This window comes from Sorex araneus, chromosome 2 (assembly GCF_027595985.1).
Source record: "Sorex araneus isolate mSorAra2 chromosome 2, mSorAra2.pri, whole genome shotgun sequence".
NCBI classification, from domain to species: domain Eukaryota; kingdom Metazoa; phylum Chordata; class Mammalia; order Eulipotyphla; family Soricidae; genus Sorex; species Sorex araneus.
Window position 1 is genome coordinate 341,757,760 of NC_073303.1, and position 21,929 is coordinate 341,779,688.

General features: G+C 37.9%; 1 protein-coding gene across 1 annotated transcript in view; it reads right to left on the reverse strand.

Annotated features, from left to right (window-relative positions):
• Window positions 1-3,427: 3,427 nt before the first annotated feature.
• LOC101548479 (desmocollin-2) overlaps window positions 3,428-21,929 on the reverse strand; it is a 36,886-nt gene continuing 18,384 nt past the window's right edge. Inside the window, exons 9-16 of the mRNA XM_055129553.1 lie at window positions 21,400-21,585; window positions 19,436-19,692; window positions 19,184-19,326; window positions 14,147-14,374; window positions 10,473-10,712; window positions 8,698-8,822; window positions 6,335-6,628; window positions 3,428-5,689 (exon numbers count right to left, since the gene is read on the reverse strand). Of these exons, the coding sequence (XP_054985528.1) occupies window positions 5,492-5,689; window positions 6,335-6,628; window positions 8,698-8,822; window positions 10,473-10,712; window positions 14,147-14,374; window positions 19,184-19,326; window positions 19,436-19,692; window positions 21,400-21,585 (1,671 nt within the window). The 3' untranslated portion in view covers window positions 3,428-5,491. The remainder of the gene's footprint in view (window positions 5,690-6,334; window positions 6,629-8,697; window positions 8,823-10,472; window positions 10,713-14,146; window positions 14,375-19,183; window positions 19,327-19,435; window positions 19,693-21,399; window positions 21,586-21,929) is intronic.

The window sequence follows — 21,929 nt, forward strand, 5'->3', positions numbered from 1 at the left end:
ACCCCAGTTGAGATACACTGCCTAGAACAATGAAGGTTATGAATAGAACTGGGAGCAGGGGGGCCATACAGCACCAGGGAAAGAATGAGGGTCTCACACTCTCTTCCTTTGAATAAAGTCCCTGATCAGAACCCTATTTTATATCCAAGAACTCTGAGACTTCTGTGATTTACCAAGTTTATTCAGTTATTGGGGTAGTGAAAACAAAGCTGCAGTTTGAATATATGTCTTTCGAATTATCAACCCAGTACTCAAAATCATTACATCCATTGTCCTTAATTATAGTTCACAATAACATTGTAAATAGTTACTATTCTACCCTTGAATAGTTAGTTTATACCAATTATCTTTATTTCAATTATTTTGATTTAGGGCCCATATTCAGCTGTGATCAGGGCTTACTCCTGGTTCTGTGCTCAGGAATAATTCCTGGCAGGGCTCCCCCAGAAGTTATATGGAGTACTGTGGACTGAACCCAGGTCAGCCACCATGTTTAACTTAAAATGCAGATGAGCAATATTCTTATTTACTTAACTAAATGAAAAATTACACAAAGGTGACTTAAGTCCTTAGCCATTACTTGAATGAGGAGTAGGGGGAAACAGAGAGAATCTTAATAGAAGGCAGAGAGAATCTTACTAGACTCTTAGCATAATCTGATATTTTAAGATTTGGATCCTTTGACTGAAATCTAAGCCCAGTGGAAATAAAAATCATAGAGAAAAGTACAGTATTGCACCCCCCCAATGAAATCAGAAACATGACATACTTACTGTCGTAATAACTGAAAGTTCTATTCCTTAGAAGGTCAGAGAAAAGCAGAGTCTCACATGTTGCATGTTATCTTCTCGAGACATACCAAGCTCACAAAGGAATAAGCTCATTGTCTCTTGTGCTCACAGTGAACCTTTTCATTTCTTCTGGTTTTCATCTGATGGTCTTCTCATGGAATATCCCAGAAACCCCAGTTGAGTTGGGACAAACATTCTTGGTAAACATTCTCCCAGTTTAACGTAGAGTAGGTTTGTTACCACTTTCATGCCTTCAGGATTCTTAAATACCTCTGGAGTCAAGAATGGTCTTACTCGAATCAGTTTATAAACTGACTTTGGCAAATTTAGAAAAGCAATTTACTGAATTCCCAAAATGTGATTCTTAGTTGCTTTCTGTATGGCTTTGCTCTTTAGCAAAAATTAGGTTCACTACAATCTTGCAACATGCTGACTATGAGATGATATCATAAATGAAATTCACCTGGATAGATGACTTTGACTAATATCGAGGGGAAAAAAATCCCTTTAGGTAAAACCTCAGTCTAGTATCAATAAGATAACAAATGCAGATGTGAATTTATTTACTCATTCGTATAACCAACGTTGAGAGTTTTCTAGGTACTTACAATAGTGAAGATGCAAAAAAGTCATTGTTCCATTTCAGTGTGTTGGCAAATGTGCATGAAATCACTGAAGATGCGAAGAATTTAGTTGCTATGAGCCACAGTATAAAAAAGGATCAGCCACCCCAGGCCCCCAGAGGGGAAAAAAAAGAATGCAATATCTAACCATTTCTTGTACTAAGTGGTGAGTGCAAATGCTTTATATTCTATGTGTTCAATTTATCTATGTTGATAAAACCCAATGTATAAGCTAAATATATAAGCTCTACAATAAAAATATGTCAAAGCAAAGTAATACAGCATGCTAGGGGTCATATAACTTAGTTTGTAATAACTTTTCTTCCATTATGACCTTGGCAATACAACTTGGTGCATCAAAATATGTTAGTGGTGATAATTTTCTAAGCTTACAAATATAAGTGTTTTTATTTGTATTTAGTACCTCTGCATAAGAGAGGAAAAACACATGCACACATATTCACTCATACATATGCACAAACTTCTATATAAACCAGTAAGGAAAAGAATTTACAATGAGATCTAGAAACACAGCTCTCTTATGATTAAAGAAGGTAGCATTTTAACTTGATCCTTAAAAATATCACTTTTTTGTAAATGAAGAAATGGATAAGAAGAGAATAGACATTGCAAATGAATCCTTACAATGATAAAATCATAAATAAAGAATGTGTAGGGTCTTGGACATAAGTATGTGAATGTGGTTTCTGTATTTCAAATTTGCACTCTGAAACCATCTATGGCCCTTAGGAGAATGCCAGGATTATATCTGTCCTTTGATGGCAACTGGAAAAAATGAAAGAGACTAGATTCATGACACAGTGTGGCTGCATGAGAACAAAGGTTTGAACTAGGACACTGATGAGAAGAATGTACCAAGAGAGACATGGGAGTTACCAGAAACAGGCTATACTTCATGATTATGAGCACTGGCTTAGAACAGCAGAAGCACAGCTTTCTTCACTAGAACAGTACAGTTAAATGTAACAGGGTTTGGAATTTTTTCAGTGTGTTTTGAGTATTTACCACATAATACCACAGGAAAAGTTCTGCATGATTTGGTGATCCTATTCTTACATCTACACCTGCACTGTGTGGGCAGCAACAAGGAATGCATTCATTTTATACCTTCTCCTAACAGCGCAGACTGTATCAGGAAAGCCTTACATGAGAGCAGTGTCAAGAGTATAAACCTCTACAAAAATACAAATGCATGAATAAAATTGCTCAAACTTTTCAGAAAGTTTGGCAATTTGAGATAATAAATAGGATATACTATATAAACAAAGATTGCAACTGAGGATTCTCAGTTTTAAATTTCGGTAATTGAAATGCTCTACATAGAAAACCAAAGAGAACCTGACTCAGTGTGATACCATATTTGTCTTTTGTATAATAAGAGTAATGTAGTAGAAAACAACAGGCTTGCCAGGCTTCTGGGAAATGAATGGCAACATGGGCACACGGACGACAAGGTGCCAGCTATAAAGGAGAATGTTGAATGAATATGTGATTATCCCCAACTAAGACATTCTCTTCTCATTAGATAACAGGAGTAGCTAATGTATACTCAGTGGCAACTCTGTGCCAGGGATTATGAATTAATTTTCTTGACCATGGCAACAAAATTATAAAGCAATTTCCTCCCACCCTTCATACAAAACACAAGTGAGGAAACTAGACTCAAAGTTTAAGTGATTTTCTTAATAACATAGCTAATAGGTGTGGAATTGGTATTTCAATCAAGACACTCTTTGGCATCTGCATTTACGGTTACCACAGCTACTACCAAAGAGCCTTAAATTTCCAGGTAGGTGATAGCTTGCAGTTATTTAAAATGAAGACTTAAAAAATAGTATTTTAATCTTGGCAATTTTAAATGGATGCTTTTAATAATCTTTGTGATGTGTCCTGAATGCATTGGCCGTTATCAGGTAACTTTTATGAGGAGATATTTTGTCAATTAACAACATTCTAGCAACAACTTTCCATTACCCTGTTTCCATAATTGATTTTCGCTAATAGGAAATGCATTGTAGGTGTGGTTTAGTCCAAATTATTTATTCTTACTAAAAGTGTCTTTTAGGTATATGACTGTATAATTTTCAAGCTAAAAACCATTTTTATTCAAAAGTCTTACAGCCATCTAAAAAACTATTTCTATGTTATTAACCATTTTATGATGAAAAAACCAAAACAAAACAAAACACAGAGAGTATGCAACTTAACCAATATCCCAACCCACAGCTTCACAGTCTTTAGAATAGACATATATAAATGTAGTGATAACAATGGTTAAAGGAACTCTCCAAGTCGAACTCTAAAATTCTAAAATATGTAGGATAGGATTCTACAGATGAGACACAATCTTTTGAGTTAAAAAATATAATCCCATTAACTCATACCAGGCGCATTTTCAATAAACAGACTTTTAAAACTACTAATCTCCTTTATCATAACTAGTAATATACAAGAATTCTGTACAAAATGTATTACAAATAACTTTTAAATAGTTTTTTTGAACAGTAATGAAACTATGAAAATATAAACTTCATTAATTTCCGAATTCTAATTCTTGATAATTGTTACAAGCCAACCTGTGAATTTAACATAGGCATATTATTAACAATAAATATTAATGTATTGGTATGCACAGAAAATGAAATTCATTGACTGAATTTAACTATAAGACCTTGAATTTGTTTTGTGCGAATTGTGTCTATTATTTCAAAATTGTAAGTTAGGCCCACTTACATATTTGTCCAATATATAACCTTAAAAAGTAACTAAAGTAACTTTACACATACATGACTACCCACCTCATTTTAAAAGTCACACAATAGTTACTTCTAAAGCACTTCTACAATCCCTGTATTTCCAAGCTAATTTTAAAAGACCACTATAATTTTGTACCTATAAACCTTACACCTACATTAAAGACATGATCTATGAATATACTATATAGTAAATATCTTGACCTCAACTTTAGTTCACTATTCCTTTTTCCAATGAAGTGTTTGTCTAATAAAAACCATAACGTATTTCTACGTTACAAAGGCAAAGTTATACTGAGGACAGAAAGGAATCACCAAAATATTTGAAATAAAGTATCAACATTACAATGATCTTATGGAAAGCTAGGAATACCTGTGCCAAAAAAAAAAACCAGAAAAACTCACTTTAAGGGAGAAGCAGAACATTTATGTACAAAAATTATTTAGATTCCCAAATCTAAATAGGAATGTTAAAAGAAAAAGAAAAGAAAACGGAGGGAGTTGATGGTGAAAATGAAAGGGAGAGAAATACAAGGAAGAAGGAAAAAGAAAATGGGGGTGGGAGAAAGAAAGGGAGATACTAAAACCTAAAACTTTGCAGGAATAACACTACCTTAAGGTATTATTTAATACTAAATTTCACTGTCAAAAGAGTTAGCAGAGGAAATACAGATTCAGTGCAGGACTTAATACAGAATACAACCTAGAAACTAAACTTGCTCAAATGGAACTGTAATAATGGGCAATATAAATAATATTGGCAATATTGATTTTTGCATTATGAATAAAGGTCATGTTATAAAAATATGGCAATATCAAAAATTCAATTTGAACACCTTAGAATTTTTATAAGAACAACAGTTTTCAAGCACCGCTTCAACTGATTAGGTAACTGGCAATAATGTGAAAGCATGTTAAAAATCTAAAATTTTCTAATGGGTTGCACTTCAAGTCTATCTATAAGATGACTCAAATGAATGCATTCCATTGCATTATAATGGGGCTTTTGTCATCATGCTGGTGTAAACAATAATGCAGACACCCTTAATTTTCTATTTGTAGATTTCCTTAAGTGAAAGGCAAGTTATTAAAAACCAGGTAAACATTGTATAAAGTGTATACTCAATACAGAATCTCTCTGTAAATCCACATTGAGTAAAGAGATTTTATCAAATTTATAGTGGGGATATCCCTACGTATATAATATCTTCTTTCAAAAACAAAACAAAAACCATTATTTTGTTATTTAAGAAAGAGAAGGCAATAATGCCACTTGTTTCTGTAGACTTATCCTAGTACGCACTCATCTATTCATGCATACTTGTGCTAATGTCCTAAATTTGGGTTCCAAATGATCCAAAAACTCAAGTCCCTCTTCTTCTTGTCGTTCACTGCAACAACCTATAGAACCCGCGACAGACCCTCTTCCTTCGTAGCTGTACTTGAGCACATAGTCTTGAGCAAGCTGATGACTGGCATCCTGATCACAGAGCTGCACCTTCTGCCAGGGGGAAAAACACAACACATTTTATTTTTATTATTTTAACACCAAGACTTACTAACATAAAAATAAGGGCTTTGATTTACCTTTCATTGTTTAATTTTTAATCAGAGTGTGTCCTCTAATGGATTCCTACATATAAAAAATGCACATGATTGGTCTGATCACAAATCACACTATAAATTCACTATACAGCATGTTTCCAAACGTCCCAGATGTGGCAGCAAGTATACAAGAAGCCATTGCTAACCTTTCAAAATGATGGCCGTAGTGAAATGAAGCCACACTAAAGTGGACTCATCTTTTGGAATAAGGAACCATGACTGTGTGGGCTGGAACTGCCCAGACCCACACTTTGGGTTTCAATATGACAGGATTTGTCAGACAAGAAATATTAACACAAAGTCATATAAAAATAATTTTTCTACCACTGTAACTTGGTAGGAATTAAAAATCACACAAAATATGAGGAAGAGTAAATACCCAATTAGCATCTAGACAGAATGATACCAAAATTAAGGAAGATGATGTTCCAATCAGAATATTAATCATTAATTTGAAATAAATATCAGATCACTGAAGTGCAATCATTTTGAAAGTTAAAATGAAATCAAAACAGATTTCTAGGCCATTTAGGAAACTTACTTCACCAAGACGGGGCTGAGTGAAACTGTGCCACTCGGAGTAATTGTATCTGCAGTTGTCAATCTCCACGTGTCCGCCCCTGCAGGAATCCAAGGTGTGCTGCCCCCCTACCCTGCAGGGATCCAGGGTGTGATGATGCCCAGCCACCTGGCAGGATTCCAGGTTCTGATGGGCTCCTTTCACCATTTCAATGGTCTCCTGTCCATTTTTCACTCCTGATCCCAAGGTGCAGCCCATTCCATGAGCTGAACTGCCAGAAGTATGGGTTGTACATGTGAAGCCATTTGCTGAAAACTGAAATGAGAGAGAGGAGTTAGGAAAATACAAAAAGGAAAGACTTCAATACAATAATCAAAGGCTAGTGCCATGCAGGTAATGCCTAGAATTTTTGAGGTAGAAGTTAAGTAGGAATTAAATCACTCTTAGTAATTCTGCATACCTAACTGTTTGTAACTCAGTTGACATGCACATAGCGAGTCAGATAACGCACTGCTGTCAATTTGTGTTTCTGAGGGAGAGGTGCATTCGTACGTGCCCACGACTCTGGCTTCATGCCAGTTCTATATCCAATGCTGCTCCACCGAAAGGCATTATTTTGGGGCTTTTGGGTCCTACGCAGGGGTGCTCAGGTCTCACTCCTGGCTCTGCACTCTGAGGTGATTCCTGTCAGAGCTCAGGGGACCGTACACGATGCTGGGGATCCAACCCAGAACAGCCACGTGCAAGTCAAGCGCTCTACCTGCTACATCATCATCCCCATCACCCTCAAACCCTGAGAGGCATTTCCTGGAAGTTACAACTTGGTCTTGTCAGAACTAGAAAATCATTCACTTGCCTTTCATTATGGACTGGAGCTATAGCATAGCGGGTAGGGTGCTTTTGCCTTGCGCACCGCTGACCCAGGTTCGATTCCTCCATCCCTCTTGAAGAGCCCAGCAAGCTACTGACAGTATCCCGCCCGCACGGCAGAACCAGGCAAGCTACGCGTGGCGTATTAGATATGCCAAAAACAGTAACAACAAGTCTCACAATGGAGACGTTACTGGTGCCCGCTCGAGCAAATTGATGAACAACAGGACAACAGTGCTACCTAACTACGTAACCCCGGTACTTCATGCAGTGCTCAATATTGAGAGACTATTGTGGAAGTCAAATGATTCGTTTCTTGAGACAAATCAGAGAAGTTAAAATTAATCCCCATTTCTTCTTTAAAATCTTAGAAAACTAGGCACTGGAGAGAGAGTGGGCCTTGCCTTGCATATGCCAACCCAAGTTTGATCCCCAGCACCCCATATGGTACCTGAAACCCTGCCAGTAATGAGCCCTGGACAAATCTGGGTTCTAGCTCAAAACCAAAGCACAAAAAAAGGAAAACTATCCAACTTCATTTGTTAAAACTTTCCAGTCATCTCATACTCCAATATAGGGTTTTTGTCTCACATTATTTGCTCTGCTTAAAACTTATTTCCTTCACTTGCCTAGAGTGGAAATAGAAATATATCAGTAATTTTATACAGTGTCGAATCTGGTTTTCTTTCAATGAAATTAAAAATAATTACTTGCGATAAAACATCACTGAAATGTGAATAACTCTAAATATATCAAGCAGGGAAAGTAAGAACACCAGAGTTTTAACCACTCATTTTTCATTTTGAATAAACCTTGTTTTGCTTTTTATAATACCTCCCTATATGCCAACATCCTGCTATGTTCTAAATCATCCCCGCCTGATCACTGATTATGACTATGCATCTTGGAAGGCGGTTATGCTCACCACTATGCCATCAAGGCTGCTTGATCATGCTTTTTAGAAGAAGAATTTATTTATTCCTCATGAAAGAAGCTATGCACTGGACTAGAACTCAAAGTTGGAGTAACACCTTCACTTGTTATTGTAGTTTTACACATTTGACCTCAAGCTTCTGCCTTCTCTATATATGAACCAGAAAGTCTCCATTAAAGTTCTTCCCACACTCATCAAAGCTTGCAGTCATTTTATTACTGCTGCCAGGGAAAAAATAAAATAATTATGTTGATGATCTGAGTAATTAAATGGAACATTTTTATAGCACCAACAGCACTTTCAGCATATAAAAAAGAGAAGACCTTAAGTTGAAACCATGAAACATTTGAAGTATTAAATAATAATAACAAATAGGACTTTTACCATGATGTGACACTAGATGACTAAATTAAAATGCCACATATATCAACATGTAAGCCCATGGTATTTCTTGTGTTCTGTGGGACTGATGACATCTTATAAGTCTAAGTTACATGGTATCAGAAAGATCTCCAAAGAAAACTTAAGAGTTGGCTAGACCAAGTTGCCCTTTCTTCTTTTGAAATGAGGTAGTACTTACCATTTTGTCATCACCGGGAGCTTCAGTGTTAGACACAATGAGGTTCTGCTGGGCTACGTCATCTGGAAATACTTTTGGCTTTTCAGTTGTCCGAGTAGCACCACAGACTAAGGTAAATAGGATACCTGGAGCGGTAGAGCAATGAGCTTTCTTTATCATAAAATAAGGAGAAGTTATGAGTTTAAGATAATTAGCACTAAGACCGTTTTCAAGATACACACATGGTGGCCTGTGTCAAAACAGTACACAAGAGAATCCAATCTGCCACAAAGACTGGTTCAATATTGGATTTCCACACTGAACTTTATGCCCATGCTGAAACTAGAAACAGATCCACTTCCAGTATATAATTAAATATGTGTTGAACAGGATAAGGAAAAGGGAAAAAATCCTCTCTTATAATTAGTGGTTGTAAGGCATACAATTGTTTCATTATCATTTCTCTAAATAACTGTTGTTAACATGTGACATGTAATACCTAGGGGAGATACTCTCACTATACACTGAATGACTGGGATTATGCTATAAACAGTGTTAGTGTTCACTTGTAAGAAAAACAAACTCAAAAGTATTCTCTGAAAAATAAAAAAGTATTTTCTGAAAAATAATTTCTAGTCAAGGGACTGTGTATTTATTTATTTGGTTTTCAGGTCACACCTAGAAGTGCTCAGGGCTTGCTCCTGGCCTTGCTTTCATGAATTACTCCTGGCAGACTTGATGGAGCTTATGAAGCACTGGGATAGAATATAGGTTGGCTGCATGCAAGGCAAGCACTATAGTATCTATGCTATACTATCTCTCCAGTCCCAGGTGACTCGATTAAAAATAAAATTAAAACAAGGCACAAGGCAAAGAGAGATTGTAGGGGAGTTAAGGTGCTGGCCTGTGTTCTGCTGTACTAGGTTTCATCACTGTAACTGTATGTGGTTCCCCTGAGCACACCAGAAATGACCCCTGAGCACCATGCCAAGAATAATCCCTGAGCATCACCCAGTGTGATCCAAACACCAAAATAAATAAATAAATAAACAAACCCAGTTACCTGGGTATGAATAATACACTGACATTTTGGTTAGGAACTTTCTCAAATTGATTCTAATGTACTGTCATAATGAACACACATTTGCCTAAGATATATAGATAGGAAGACAGATAAATTGGTAAAATTCAGATTTAGTGTCCAGTAAATATTACTGGTGATTGTCAACAATTCGGGATCTTTTATCATTGTACGTATAGAAGATTATGTGTTAAACGAAGTAAAAAATATCTTTTTTCAGCCACTAAAAATAAATTAAACTAAACCTAACTCAACCACAATTTAGAATTACATTTCTCCATACTTGCCCCTCTTTACATGAACCCTGAAGAACTATACTAAAAGGGAGGTGTCATAAGAATGCTTAAATTTGGAGGCCAGAATGACAGTATAGGGGGCAGGCCACTTGATCTGCACACGGTGACCTGATTCAATCCCTGACACCGCAGAAGGTCCCCAGAGCTTCCCGAGGTGTGATCCTTGATCACAGAGCCAGGAGTAAGCCCTGAGCATCACTGGATGCAACCCCACTTCCAAAAAAAAAAAAAAGTTTTAATTCTGAATTACCACATGAATGTCAACTTTGTCTTCCTTTGCATGAATATAAAATGGTTGCAATATTTAAAAATCTATAGGTATACACAAATGAATAGCTATTATTAACAATACTGATTACACTAATGTTAACTCAAAAGTTAGTCTAAAGGCTACTGCTGACATTTGTGACAGGACTTACAAAATAGCAAAGCTATGCCCAACAGTATTGCAAGGATGGCCCACTTTCCAAGTCGTATTTCTCCGTTGCCTGTCCTTGCATCTGAGCGAAGAGTGCAGTCATTTTCGGTCACACAGTCACACAACAACACATTTAATGGAGTCACCCGTGACAGGCCATGTCTATCTGTTACTCTGATAGGTACTCTATATGATCCAAAGGCGGCATCTCTTCTTTCTAAGGAAAGACGTGCTGCTGTATCTGGAAAAAAAAGATGGCGCCAAGCATTAAAAAATGTCATTGATTTCTCCTGAGATACATAACTACTGATAGGGTAGTCTTCCGATTCTATTATGAATGAAGATCTTGATACTACAAGAGGGAAAGGTGAATGGATTGAACAGTTCTGATCCTCAGCAACAACAAAAGGCCTTTCAGTTCTTATATTTACCAGTATACAAACAAATCCTTCTCAAACCAAAGGACTTGTTAAGAGGTTGATTTTGAACACAACTTTAGAATTTGTGGGAAAAGGGGCTCCACGACATCAGCTACTGCTCAGGACTTACATCTGCCTATGTACTCAGGGAGCACACCTGGCAGGGCTTGGAGGACTATATAAGGTGCTGGGATTCTGAGTCCAAGTAGGCTACATGCAAGGCAAGCACCCTGCCCACTGCACTATCTCTATGGCCCCACAACTTCAGAATTTTAATAGAACTATTCAGTGTAATATTTCTATCATACATCATTTATCATCAACAGTATCACTGAACTTCTGGATATTTCCCCTGACTTTATTTTCACATAATGAGCCAAACACACTTAGACTTAAACATTTTATCAGAGACAATTATGACCACTTAGACCATTCTGGCTTAAAATACATTGGCAGGGCTAGAGCAATAGCACAGTGGAAAGGGCGTTTGCCTTGGTTGCAGCCAACCTGGGTTTGATCCCCCAGCATACCATATGGTCCTCTGAGCACCGCCAAGAGTCATTCCTGAATGCAGAGCCAGGAGTAACCCCTGAGCATCGCAGGGTGTGATCCAAAAGGCCAAAAAAATAAGTACAGTGGCATACCTGAGGCTTGAAATTACTAGAATTTCATCTTATGGTTCAACAGGCTACTGAAACCAACTATACTTTTTAGTTTTGATTTGTTTCAGTGCAGGTTAGAATGTCCCTGGCCAATCTCTGGTACACTCTATACTCTGAAGTCAAGGGCCGGGCTGCATGCGCAGGCTCAGGAGAAACCCTCCCCAATTAACTGGGCCCAGCATAATAGAATGATTCCTATGGCAAATGGTACACATAGGTGGGATTGAACATTGTCATAACACAAACAGATGGAACTCCATCAGAAGTTCTAGGAGATTAACTCAAGGACAAAATCTCATTGGAGAATCCAGCACTCTAGATTACTAGGAGATCCACTCAAGGATGGGATTTCATCTAGGGTGTATTGTTTTTTCCTTTCCGCATCTAGCAATCCATTTAAACAATTAGAGTAAATTTATTTCTTACTAATATTTCTAGTCATTTTGTACAGACACAGTAAGGGATATAGTAAGCTTAAAGGTTAGCTCTTCCTGGGAAATTCTCATTATACATCCCAGACTACAGTGCTCAGGCCAAATTAGTCTTTCCTAACCTAACAGGGTCCTTATTCAATTACTTCTTTTTAAGTCATGACAGAGTTTGTTCCATGACTGTGGTCTTAAGTTATAGTTCTTATGGTACTTAGCATGTCCCTTTCTGATGTGAGAGTAGTTTACACCTTGCCCTAGGTCCATCCTTGTCCCTTGCTGAGATCCTCCTTTTGGGGGTATTAGGAAGTAAAAGCAACTGAGGCTTAACTCAGATAAATATTAGACACCCAGAAGTAAATATTATTTCATAGTTAATTAACTCCCATGTTAGAAAAACATAGCATCAACTGTCTTCCTGTGTCTAAACAAAAAGGACATTGCTAAATCATGCAAATGACATAAAGGAAAGAGAGAAGCAATATAGATTATTAGAGCCTGATGGAATTGGGTATGCCCCAGGGCCACTGTTGTAGGAGTAACTCAATAAACCTAAGCTCGCTGCGGAAGGAGCAAGGACAACCCAATGTTATCCAACAGTCAGCCACATGCAAGGCAAATGTACTACCCACTGTACATCACTCCGGCCCATAGGGTTTGTTATTAAGTTTATGTTTCCCAGCTTTGTGTTGCTTCACATAAAGCTTTCCCAGCTTTATGAAACTTTAAAATAATAAAAGTTTGACCAAAAATATACTATAATCAATTTATTTGCCAAACAGAAATATTTTTTTAAAAAATTACCACCATCTTCAATATTATTTGAAAATAAACGACAAATAACACCAAATAAGTACAAAGAACAAAATCTGAAAATAAGATTAGTTCTTCCTAAGAAAAAAACAGTTAATAAACTGCATATGCAAATCTCAGAATATTGTTGTTAAATAAGACTCAAAATGTAGTCAGTCCTCAGAGGAGAATTTGGAAGTAGAACCCTAATGTGCTACCACGACTTCTGTAGTTTCCAGGTTTGTCCGCCATCCTAGCTTCCCTTTCCTTTCTCTCTCAACTTTTGTTTTCTAACTTGCCAGAGTTGGAAATGGAAGAGTATTTCCAGCCAATGAAGCTGAAGAATATTCAAGGGCATTTTAAAAGCAAAACAAATTATCTTGAGTCATGCCTGAGGACACACGGAGACTGGAACGCTGAGACCTAATGTCCCTGAGTTTGGCAGTCAGGCGATGGCAAATGTGCTGAGCAGTTAATACTCCATTTTCTTTCACTTTTGTTATTCTTTATCGACAGTAGGTCCTTCCCAGGGTAAAATCAGAAGATCAGAGCAGGACTCAGAATGCAGAGATTCCAAGGAAACAATGGACAAGAAATGGTCAGAAGCCAATGCACGGACAGCGGGAAGGGATAGGAAAGAGACTCAGGATTCTGAGGCAATCAAGGTCTTTTGTCCACCAGTGAGGGAGGGTAACAGTGATTATGCCTTAGGGCTAAAGGTCACCCCCTAACCCACTGGCTAACCCAGGGGAGCACAGAGGCCTTGTGGGACCACTCCGAAGGGCAGGTTAGCTTGAATCTCTGTAGGGTTCCTGAGCTGTCCTTTGGCCTAACCAAATCTCTCAGTCTTGTACAACTACTTATGCCAAACAAACCCCTTAAACATTCTGCCTAAGAAAGTCTACTTCCTGATAAATAGAAGGAAGAACTGTGTTACCGGGGATCTAAGATACTACTAACACATGAAGCACTGATGTAGTAGGAGGGACCTAACAATGGAAATGTACTAGACAGGTCTAGTACACAGACCTGTGTACACAGGTAACACAGATACTCTCTCTGTCTCTGTGTGTGTCTCTCTCTTTGTCTCCATCTCTCTCTTGCTTTCTTGTGTCGTTCACACTCACACACACTCCACATACCCTAACCACACCCCTGTGGGTGTGGAGCGAGAGTGCAAGTAACACTGGACAAAGTCCTAGGATAGCTTTGATTCTAAATGAGTACTAGAAAGGTCCATTTCCGCTACAACAGAAACTTAGAATGCTGTTTTCTTTCATTGGCAATTCCAACACAGTACATATACTCAGAGAAAAATAAGTATTTAACCATCCCCATACTGAAGAGAACAAAGAAACAATGAGAAATACATACCATTAATTCTTGTCAGTCTCCACATTCTTTCTGTGTCAGTACTAGAAGTACCCTCCAAACTAAATTCAAAGGGTGGACCATTTATGATATCATCTGGATCGACAGCAACAATCTCTGCACTTGACATCACAGGTTTGCAGATTATCACCGTCTGTTTAGGTATGAATGGGCCATTATCATTCACATCTTCAAGTATAATTCCCAATGTCCCAGTACAAGAACGTCCATCTAGGAGAATCAGATGCAAAAGTACAATTTTTATAGATTTTGCATTTCTACTTGGAAATTATACAAGAACATATTAGAATGTCTCTTAGATATATACAACACACTTATGAACAGTGCCAACAACAGTCACAAGCTACACATTCTTAGGAAATGTTAAAAGAAAATTATCACCACTTCAAAGGGTACAGACTACAGCTGCTCTTTAGATTCATCATTCATTACAAAATAGTTGCAATGGACATGGGAACTTTTTCAAAGTTGAGTTCTGTATTTTAAAGGAAAAAAAAAAACAGAGGTGCTTCCCCGCATTCTGGAAGGTGACCTTTATCTAAGTCTGTGTACATTCAACTCTCCCCTCCTGAATCTATCTCCTTCCTCACAGTCTAAAGAAAATTGTTTTACTTATTAAAGATAGAGAGGAAGTAAGGGAGGGAGGGAGGGAAGGAGGGAGGGAGGGAGGGAGGGAGGGAGGGAGGGAGGGAGGGAGGAGGTAGTGAAGGAAGGAAGGAGGTAGTGAAGGAAGGAAGGCGGGAGGGAAGGAAACAGGGAGGGAAAGGAGGGAAGGAAGAAAGGAAGGAAGGAAGGAAGGAGGGAAGGAGGGAGGGAGGGAGGGAAGGAGGGAAGGAACAAAGGAATGAAGGAGGGAGGGAAGGAAGAAGGGAAGGAAGGAAAGGAAGGAAGGAAGGAAGGAAGGAAGGAAGGAAGGAAGGAAGGAAGGAAGGAAGGAAGGAAGGAAGGAAGGAGGGAGGGAGGGAGGGAGGGAGGGAGGGAGGGAGGGAGGGAGGGAGGGAGGGAGGGAAGGAAGGAAGGAAGGAAGGAAGGAAGGAAGGAAGGAAGGAAGGAAGGAAGGAAGGAAGGAAGGAAGGAAGGAAGGGAGGGAGGGAGGGAGGGAGGGAGGGAGGGAGGGAGGGAAGGAGGGAGGGAGGGAGGGAGGGTGGGAGGGAGGGAGGGACAGAGTAAACAAAGATATTTCCAATGCAATTAGAAGCACAAGGAAATTCATGGAAATGAGAAAGCACAGTGCAATTCCTCCACCTCAGCTACACTGAAGGGAAAGGCAAGCTGAAGGAAGCTGTCACGGAGAGGAGTATCAGGGTTCCTAAGAGCCACACCAGGAGGTGAGATACTAACATACAGACAGGAAACACTTAAGGCTTTGCATCAAAAAACCCAACTCGATGTGTCTAGAAGACTAGATGAGAACAGGACATGGATGTGCACAGAGGGCAAAGGAATCAAGGAGGGGAAACATGCTAAAGTAGATAGCCTACAAAATTCTTTTATATAAGCATGTAATACATTAATAAATACTTTGTACAAAGTATTATACTAGAAAATATGGGATCCACAGATGAAGCAGTCATAGGTGAAGGCTTACTTGTTATATGGCTGTGGAGATTCAAAGCTGACAGAAATCAAGAAGTTCTGTCTCAAATCCATTTGCTCTTTCTGTTTACTAGAAAGAATGGTCAGGCTGGAGAGACGGTCCAGCAAGTAAGACCCTTGCTCTGCATGTGGCTGACTGGGTTTGATGCTGGGTACTGCTTATAGTCCCCCAAACTCTGCCAGAAGTAATTCCTGAGGGCAGAGCCAGGAGTAAACTCTGAGCACAGCCAGGGATAGTCCATAAAACAAACAACAACAATTTTTTTTTTTAAAGGAGACTTGGAAGGAATAAGAATTTTTTTTTCTTTTTGGTCACACTTAGTGATACACAGGAGTTACTCCTGGCTCTGCACTCAGGAATTACTCTTGGCGTTGCTCAGGGGACCATATGGGATGCTGGGAATTGAACCCGGGTCGGCCTTGTGCAAGGCAAATGCCCTACCCGCTGTGCTATTGCTCCAGCCCCAGAATTGAGAATTAAGAATATATACAAACGTGCAGAGTCTAGCTGGGGTTATAGGAAGCCTCCAACCTAGGAAAGACAGAGGACACTCCTGCTCTCACACTCTTCACCAATACAAAAGGATTTTTAAAATTTCTACTTTGATCACTCGTCAGGAGTCAAAGCCCTAAAACTGAGCACTAATTCTGAAAATTGGGCTACAGAAAAGTATGGAGATGTAACTATAAGACTGCTAGTTAAATTTGGGTCAAGGGATAGAAGGGAAAAATACAAAATCGAAAATAAGTAAACTACTATTTATTTAATATGAGGCTGAATATTTAAATTCCAAAATGAGAAAGATTAATGCTAAGAAATAGATAAAAATAGTAAGGACCAATCAGAAAACTGATACACAAACAATCAGAAGACTAATTCACTGTCTATATGCATATGCCTCACCAACTGAATCTGGTTAATTGCCTTCTCTTTAAAAGTGACCTACACAGTGTTAACTCACCAACTACCATGCTAAATGCTTGAAATTCCCTTTCATTAAACATTTAGAATCGTGTAGTAAACTCCCTTGCTTTGCTTTTCACAATCAGTACTAGTGTGAAGCCAAATACCCTAACTAAAAATCTTAATCATCTCACAGTTAGGTTTTCCAACTATTGATGAAGTGAAAACTGTTTCCTTTATTCACTGTATAATACAATGAACATTTATGTGTACATGTACATACACAAAATGCTCACATCTTAGTACTAGTATACTTCTACATAAGTGCTAATTCCATACAGTCATATAAATTGGATTAATCATGGTCCCATGATTTATATATATAAATATATATATATATATTACTCCCATGTTAATTTTTTTAAAAAAATTAGAAATACACTTCTCACCTGGAACTGGAATAATGCAACACAGAAAACTCCATTGCAATGGGGAACTAGTTGAGGGAAATGACCTCAAGAGTTTGGATTTAGAAGGCTCTGCAGAAGTGCCTCAGTGCTAGAGTGCTTGCCTTGTGGGCTTGAGGCTGTAAGTGTGATCCCGTATGGGTCAGTGAGATCGTGGTGGGGCTACTGCCATGATTCCCAGCTCCACAGCATGTGTGCAATCCCTGGCTCACCCACGAGCACAGCATTGCAAGCAAGAGTTTGACCCCTGGACATGCAACAATGACAACAATGAAGAAGCAAGAAAGAAAAACAAACTTGACCATGATGTTTAAGAAATGGCTGTGTTTCTTAACACAGGGGAGGGAAGTTAGACAACTCAGAAAGCATATAAAAGAACCCATGACAGATAAATCCATGAGAGATAAAGGAGTAAGTGGAGAGTGAGAAGCCAGCGTGGGGCCCGTGGTCTGTGTTCAAGAGGAGAGGGTGTTTCCACTAAGAAGCAGTAGGGAGGTCCCAGAGGAAAGTAGTACAGATTACAGAAAAAGGCAATGGCAGAAACAAACAAAAATATTGTGGAATGAGCTGTCTATGAAATTAAAGAAATAAACAGAATTACTTATCTGCGAAAAGAAGTGAATGGGAAAGTGCCATTGCACGCATTTTCTAAACCAGAAGTTCCAAAGTTATTTGGCCTACTGCTCCCTTTACTGGGGAAAAAAAATCAACCAGTTCCCCCTGGAAATCTACCATCTTTGAGGAAACAAACAGAAAATAACCAATGTAACCTTCTCCTTCCCTCCCTTTATGGCAGGCTGTTATCCTCCACTGGTCTAGGGTCCCACTGGGGGGCATCAGCCACCTTTACAAACACCTCTAGAGCACAATGATGATTAACGATGAAACTCCATAAAATATCTAATCTCATGATTATTTTATTCACTGCTGGAGCGATAGCACAGCGGTTGGGCGTTCGCCTTTCACGCAGCAGACCCGTGTTCGATTCCTCCGCCCCTCTTGGAGAGCCCAGCAAGCTACCGAGAGTATGTGCACGCAAGACAGAGCCTGGCAAGCTACCCGTGGCATATTGGATATGCCAAAAAGAGTAACAATAAGTCTCACATTGGGGCTGGAGTGATAGCACAGTGGGTAGGGCGTTTGCCTTGCACGCAGCCGACCCGGGTTTGATTCCCAGCATCCCATCCCTGAGCATGGCCAGGGGTAATTCCTGAGTGCAGAGTCAGGAGTGACCCCTGAGCATCGCTGGGTGTGACCCAAAAATAAAAAAAAAATAAGTCTCACATTGAGAGACGTTACTGGTTCCCGCTCGAACAAATGGATGAACAACGGGATGACAGTGACAGTGACAGTGACTGCCACAGAGGTGGTGTGATATAAACTTATAACCCAAGTTATCTAATTTCAGAGAATAATTTTTCATTTTTGTTTCAATTGCCAAGTGCTATTAAATATGTAAAACTTCTGTACTTCTTTAATTTTTTCTTGACCAAATACACATGTCTTTGATAAAGGACCATGAGAAACTGAGGATTTAAAGGGCAGTCTTTAATTGGATGTGAAGCATCCTTCTAAAATCGCTTGTAAATTTTATTTTTCTGTGATACAAAGTTTAAGTGCATGTTATGATAAAATTATATTAGGCACTAAATTATTTTAATGCACATATTTTTTTGATATCCTGGTTAAGGATATTGCATGCAAATAAAATATTTTAATCATAAATATATTTTTATACAACATCCTTAATCAGAATTACAAACACCAAATATATTGTCAGTTTCCTAAAAAAGAAAAAACAGTTTTCTAGTTCTAGTTTTCTATAATTAAACTATCTTAGAATTACATCTAAAACTAAGATGCAATTAAAAAGTAAACATCACTTAAAAAATTATAGTTAAACACTAATAAAACTCAGTTTCCTTGTATGTCATCTGAGGAGGTAAACAAGTTGAGAACGTATATAGCTGATAAAAATGCACGTCATTCATTTACAAAGTGAATATGTACATAGTCCAGAATTATGTAGCAACTTGAAAACATAGTTCTTACCTCTATCTGCTGCCAGGATTGTAATATTATATATACCATTTCTTATATTCTCAGCCTCCCTATCCAGAGTTCTGAAAACTGTAATTAATCCTGAATTCTCTTCCACAGTGACCCACCCTTTAGGATCAGTTAATTTCTTATACCTATTAATGATAACAAAATAGATCGTAAGCCAAATTAAAATACTGGCATCAAAATCAAAATAAGTAATACATTTTTAAAACATAGTAAATTTGGAAACAGATAAAATACCTTATGTCATTGCTACTTTTTGTTTCTGGATCATATGCTCTATAGCCATTGCTCCTTGTTCCTGCTGGGGAGTTTTCTTGGATTCGAGTGGTTTGCATGGGGGGAATGCACTCGGGACCCTCGTCCTGGTCTCTGACATTAACGGTAACCGTGGCTGTATTCATGGGTGGCCTCGATCCAGTCTCTTTCGAATACGGAGCTTCATTAACTACACCAATCTGCAGGCTCACCTGCTGTCTCTCTTCGTAATTCAGTGGCTATCAAAACAGATGTGTTAAAATCAGCTCAAGACATTTAATTTTAGACATGTCCACTAATAAACAGTGCTAGTTAAATTTCATTATATAGAAGTGCTGTGCTGAGAGCAGTCATGAGAATAATAACTATATATCCAAAGTGTGATAATGGGAGGAGGGAAATCCTTCAATTACCTGCATATTTAGATGGAGCCAGTAAACAAAAAATGAGAAACAGAAACCAACTGTTCCTTAACAAACACTATCAGTCTTTTTTTTTTCCCAGTTATAGCCATGCCTATGTATGCTCAGGGCTTACTCCTGCTTTGTGCTCAGGAATTATCCCTGGCAGGGCTGGCAGTGGGGGTGGAGACTACGTGCAGTGCCAGGGATCAAACCCAGGTCAGCTGTGCGCAAGTGTCTAATCCCTGCCGTACCTATCAGAGTTAATGACAATTTCAGGAAGTGTTTAATAAAACTGCTTCGAGGGTAACACTTAAGACATTGTTTTAGGGATTTCACACACCAACCAGCAATTACTATCCATGCCTTTGATTTAAGAACAGTTTATCTGACCCTCCTGAGATGAACTGTACCTGGTATAAAGCCTGAGTTAGTTTTACAACATGTTTTAAAAGGGGAGTGAATATAGAACCTATGGATATTACACTTTCCTTTTTAAGCTCTTCTAACTCATGTATTTTCTAATAATGTAGTATCAGCAAGTTTTATGAAAGGGCTTTATTTTAATTTTGCCTGACTGTGGTTATAAATCGAATTTGTGTCTTTTACTACAAGAAATTTTATCAGGTTTTGGACGTGAGTGATAAATGTCCTTCTTAGAACATAACAAGTTTTAGAGAAGCAGCTAAAAAAAAGAAAGAGACAAAAAATTAGCTATTTCGGTGGAGAAAAATTCACAAAAACTGCAGCTAGGAATAAAAAAAGTCATCATTTTTGATCCTGTTCTTTGTGACTGTACAAAAGGAAAAGACTATAGAGCCACAACAGAATCATTCCAGTGTAAGAGAGAGGAGATGTAAACCTATGTCTTTGTTTACAACAAAACTGCTCAGATCACTCAGATATCAGTTATCTGAGTGATCTGAGGATAACTGTGGGATAGCTGGCTCCTGAAATAAGAGCAATTCTGAGATTTTACAGAATGCAACAGACACATATTTTTGTGTGTGCATATATATATGTGTATGTATATACATATATATATGAATAGCTCGTGATTCCCTTCTCTGTCAGAAATCTAAAGATATAATGGGTCTTGATAAACATATATATAAACTGTCACCCTCTGAGTCTAACTAAGAATAATTAGTTAGACTCAACAAATTGCACATCCTTCAGCAAATTCAATTACCAAGCAGAGGCTTTGACCCAACTATAGAACCTTTGTCACTACTGCTTTGGCACCAAAGTTGTGTTAGTTTTTGATATGGTAATTCTAAAGTAGATACTATACATATTACTGGGCACAAGTATAATATTTTAAATTTTCAGTTAATAAATGGCTACCCCAAATAAATTATGTCATCATATACATGAAACAGAATTTACATTTACCTATATATTTTATTTACTTATACATATTTATATTTACCTATATTTATACTTATATTTATCTATATTTTCTAGAATTTCTTTTATTTATTTATTCTCTATTGTGCTACTTTATGCATTTTAAGCTACAAATAACTACTCATTCATTCTTACCTTAACCACACACAGAATTCCCTCATTGGTTTGGGGATCTGTTACAATTTTAAAATTTCCATTTTCATTGCCCTTTAAAATGGTATAATTAGCTCTCCAATTAGCAGTATTGATTAAATCCTTATCTTCAACAGAAACACGTAAGATTTCTATATTAACTGTATTTTCATCCACTGATGTCACATACTAAAATAATAAAAACAACAAAAAGTTCAATTAGAAACTCACAAATAGAACATTCTAAGAAATAAGTTCAATTCTTCTAATTATTAGAGAATTATGTTTATATGAGCTTATGAGCTTATACCCTAAGTTCAAACTGTTTTCATATGATTGGGAATATTTCATCAGAAATCACGGGGTATAGATGAAGATGAGCATATTTAGCAAGTAACGTTGGTTGCACTGGTTGCATTGGTTGCACATTGTTCTTTTTTTTTTTTTTTTGGCTTTTGGGTCACACCCAGCAATGCACAGGAGTAAATCCTGGCTCATGCACTCAGGAATTACTCCTGGCAGTGCTCGGGGGA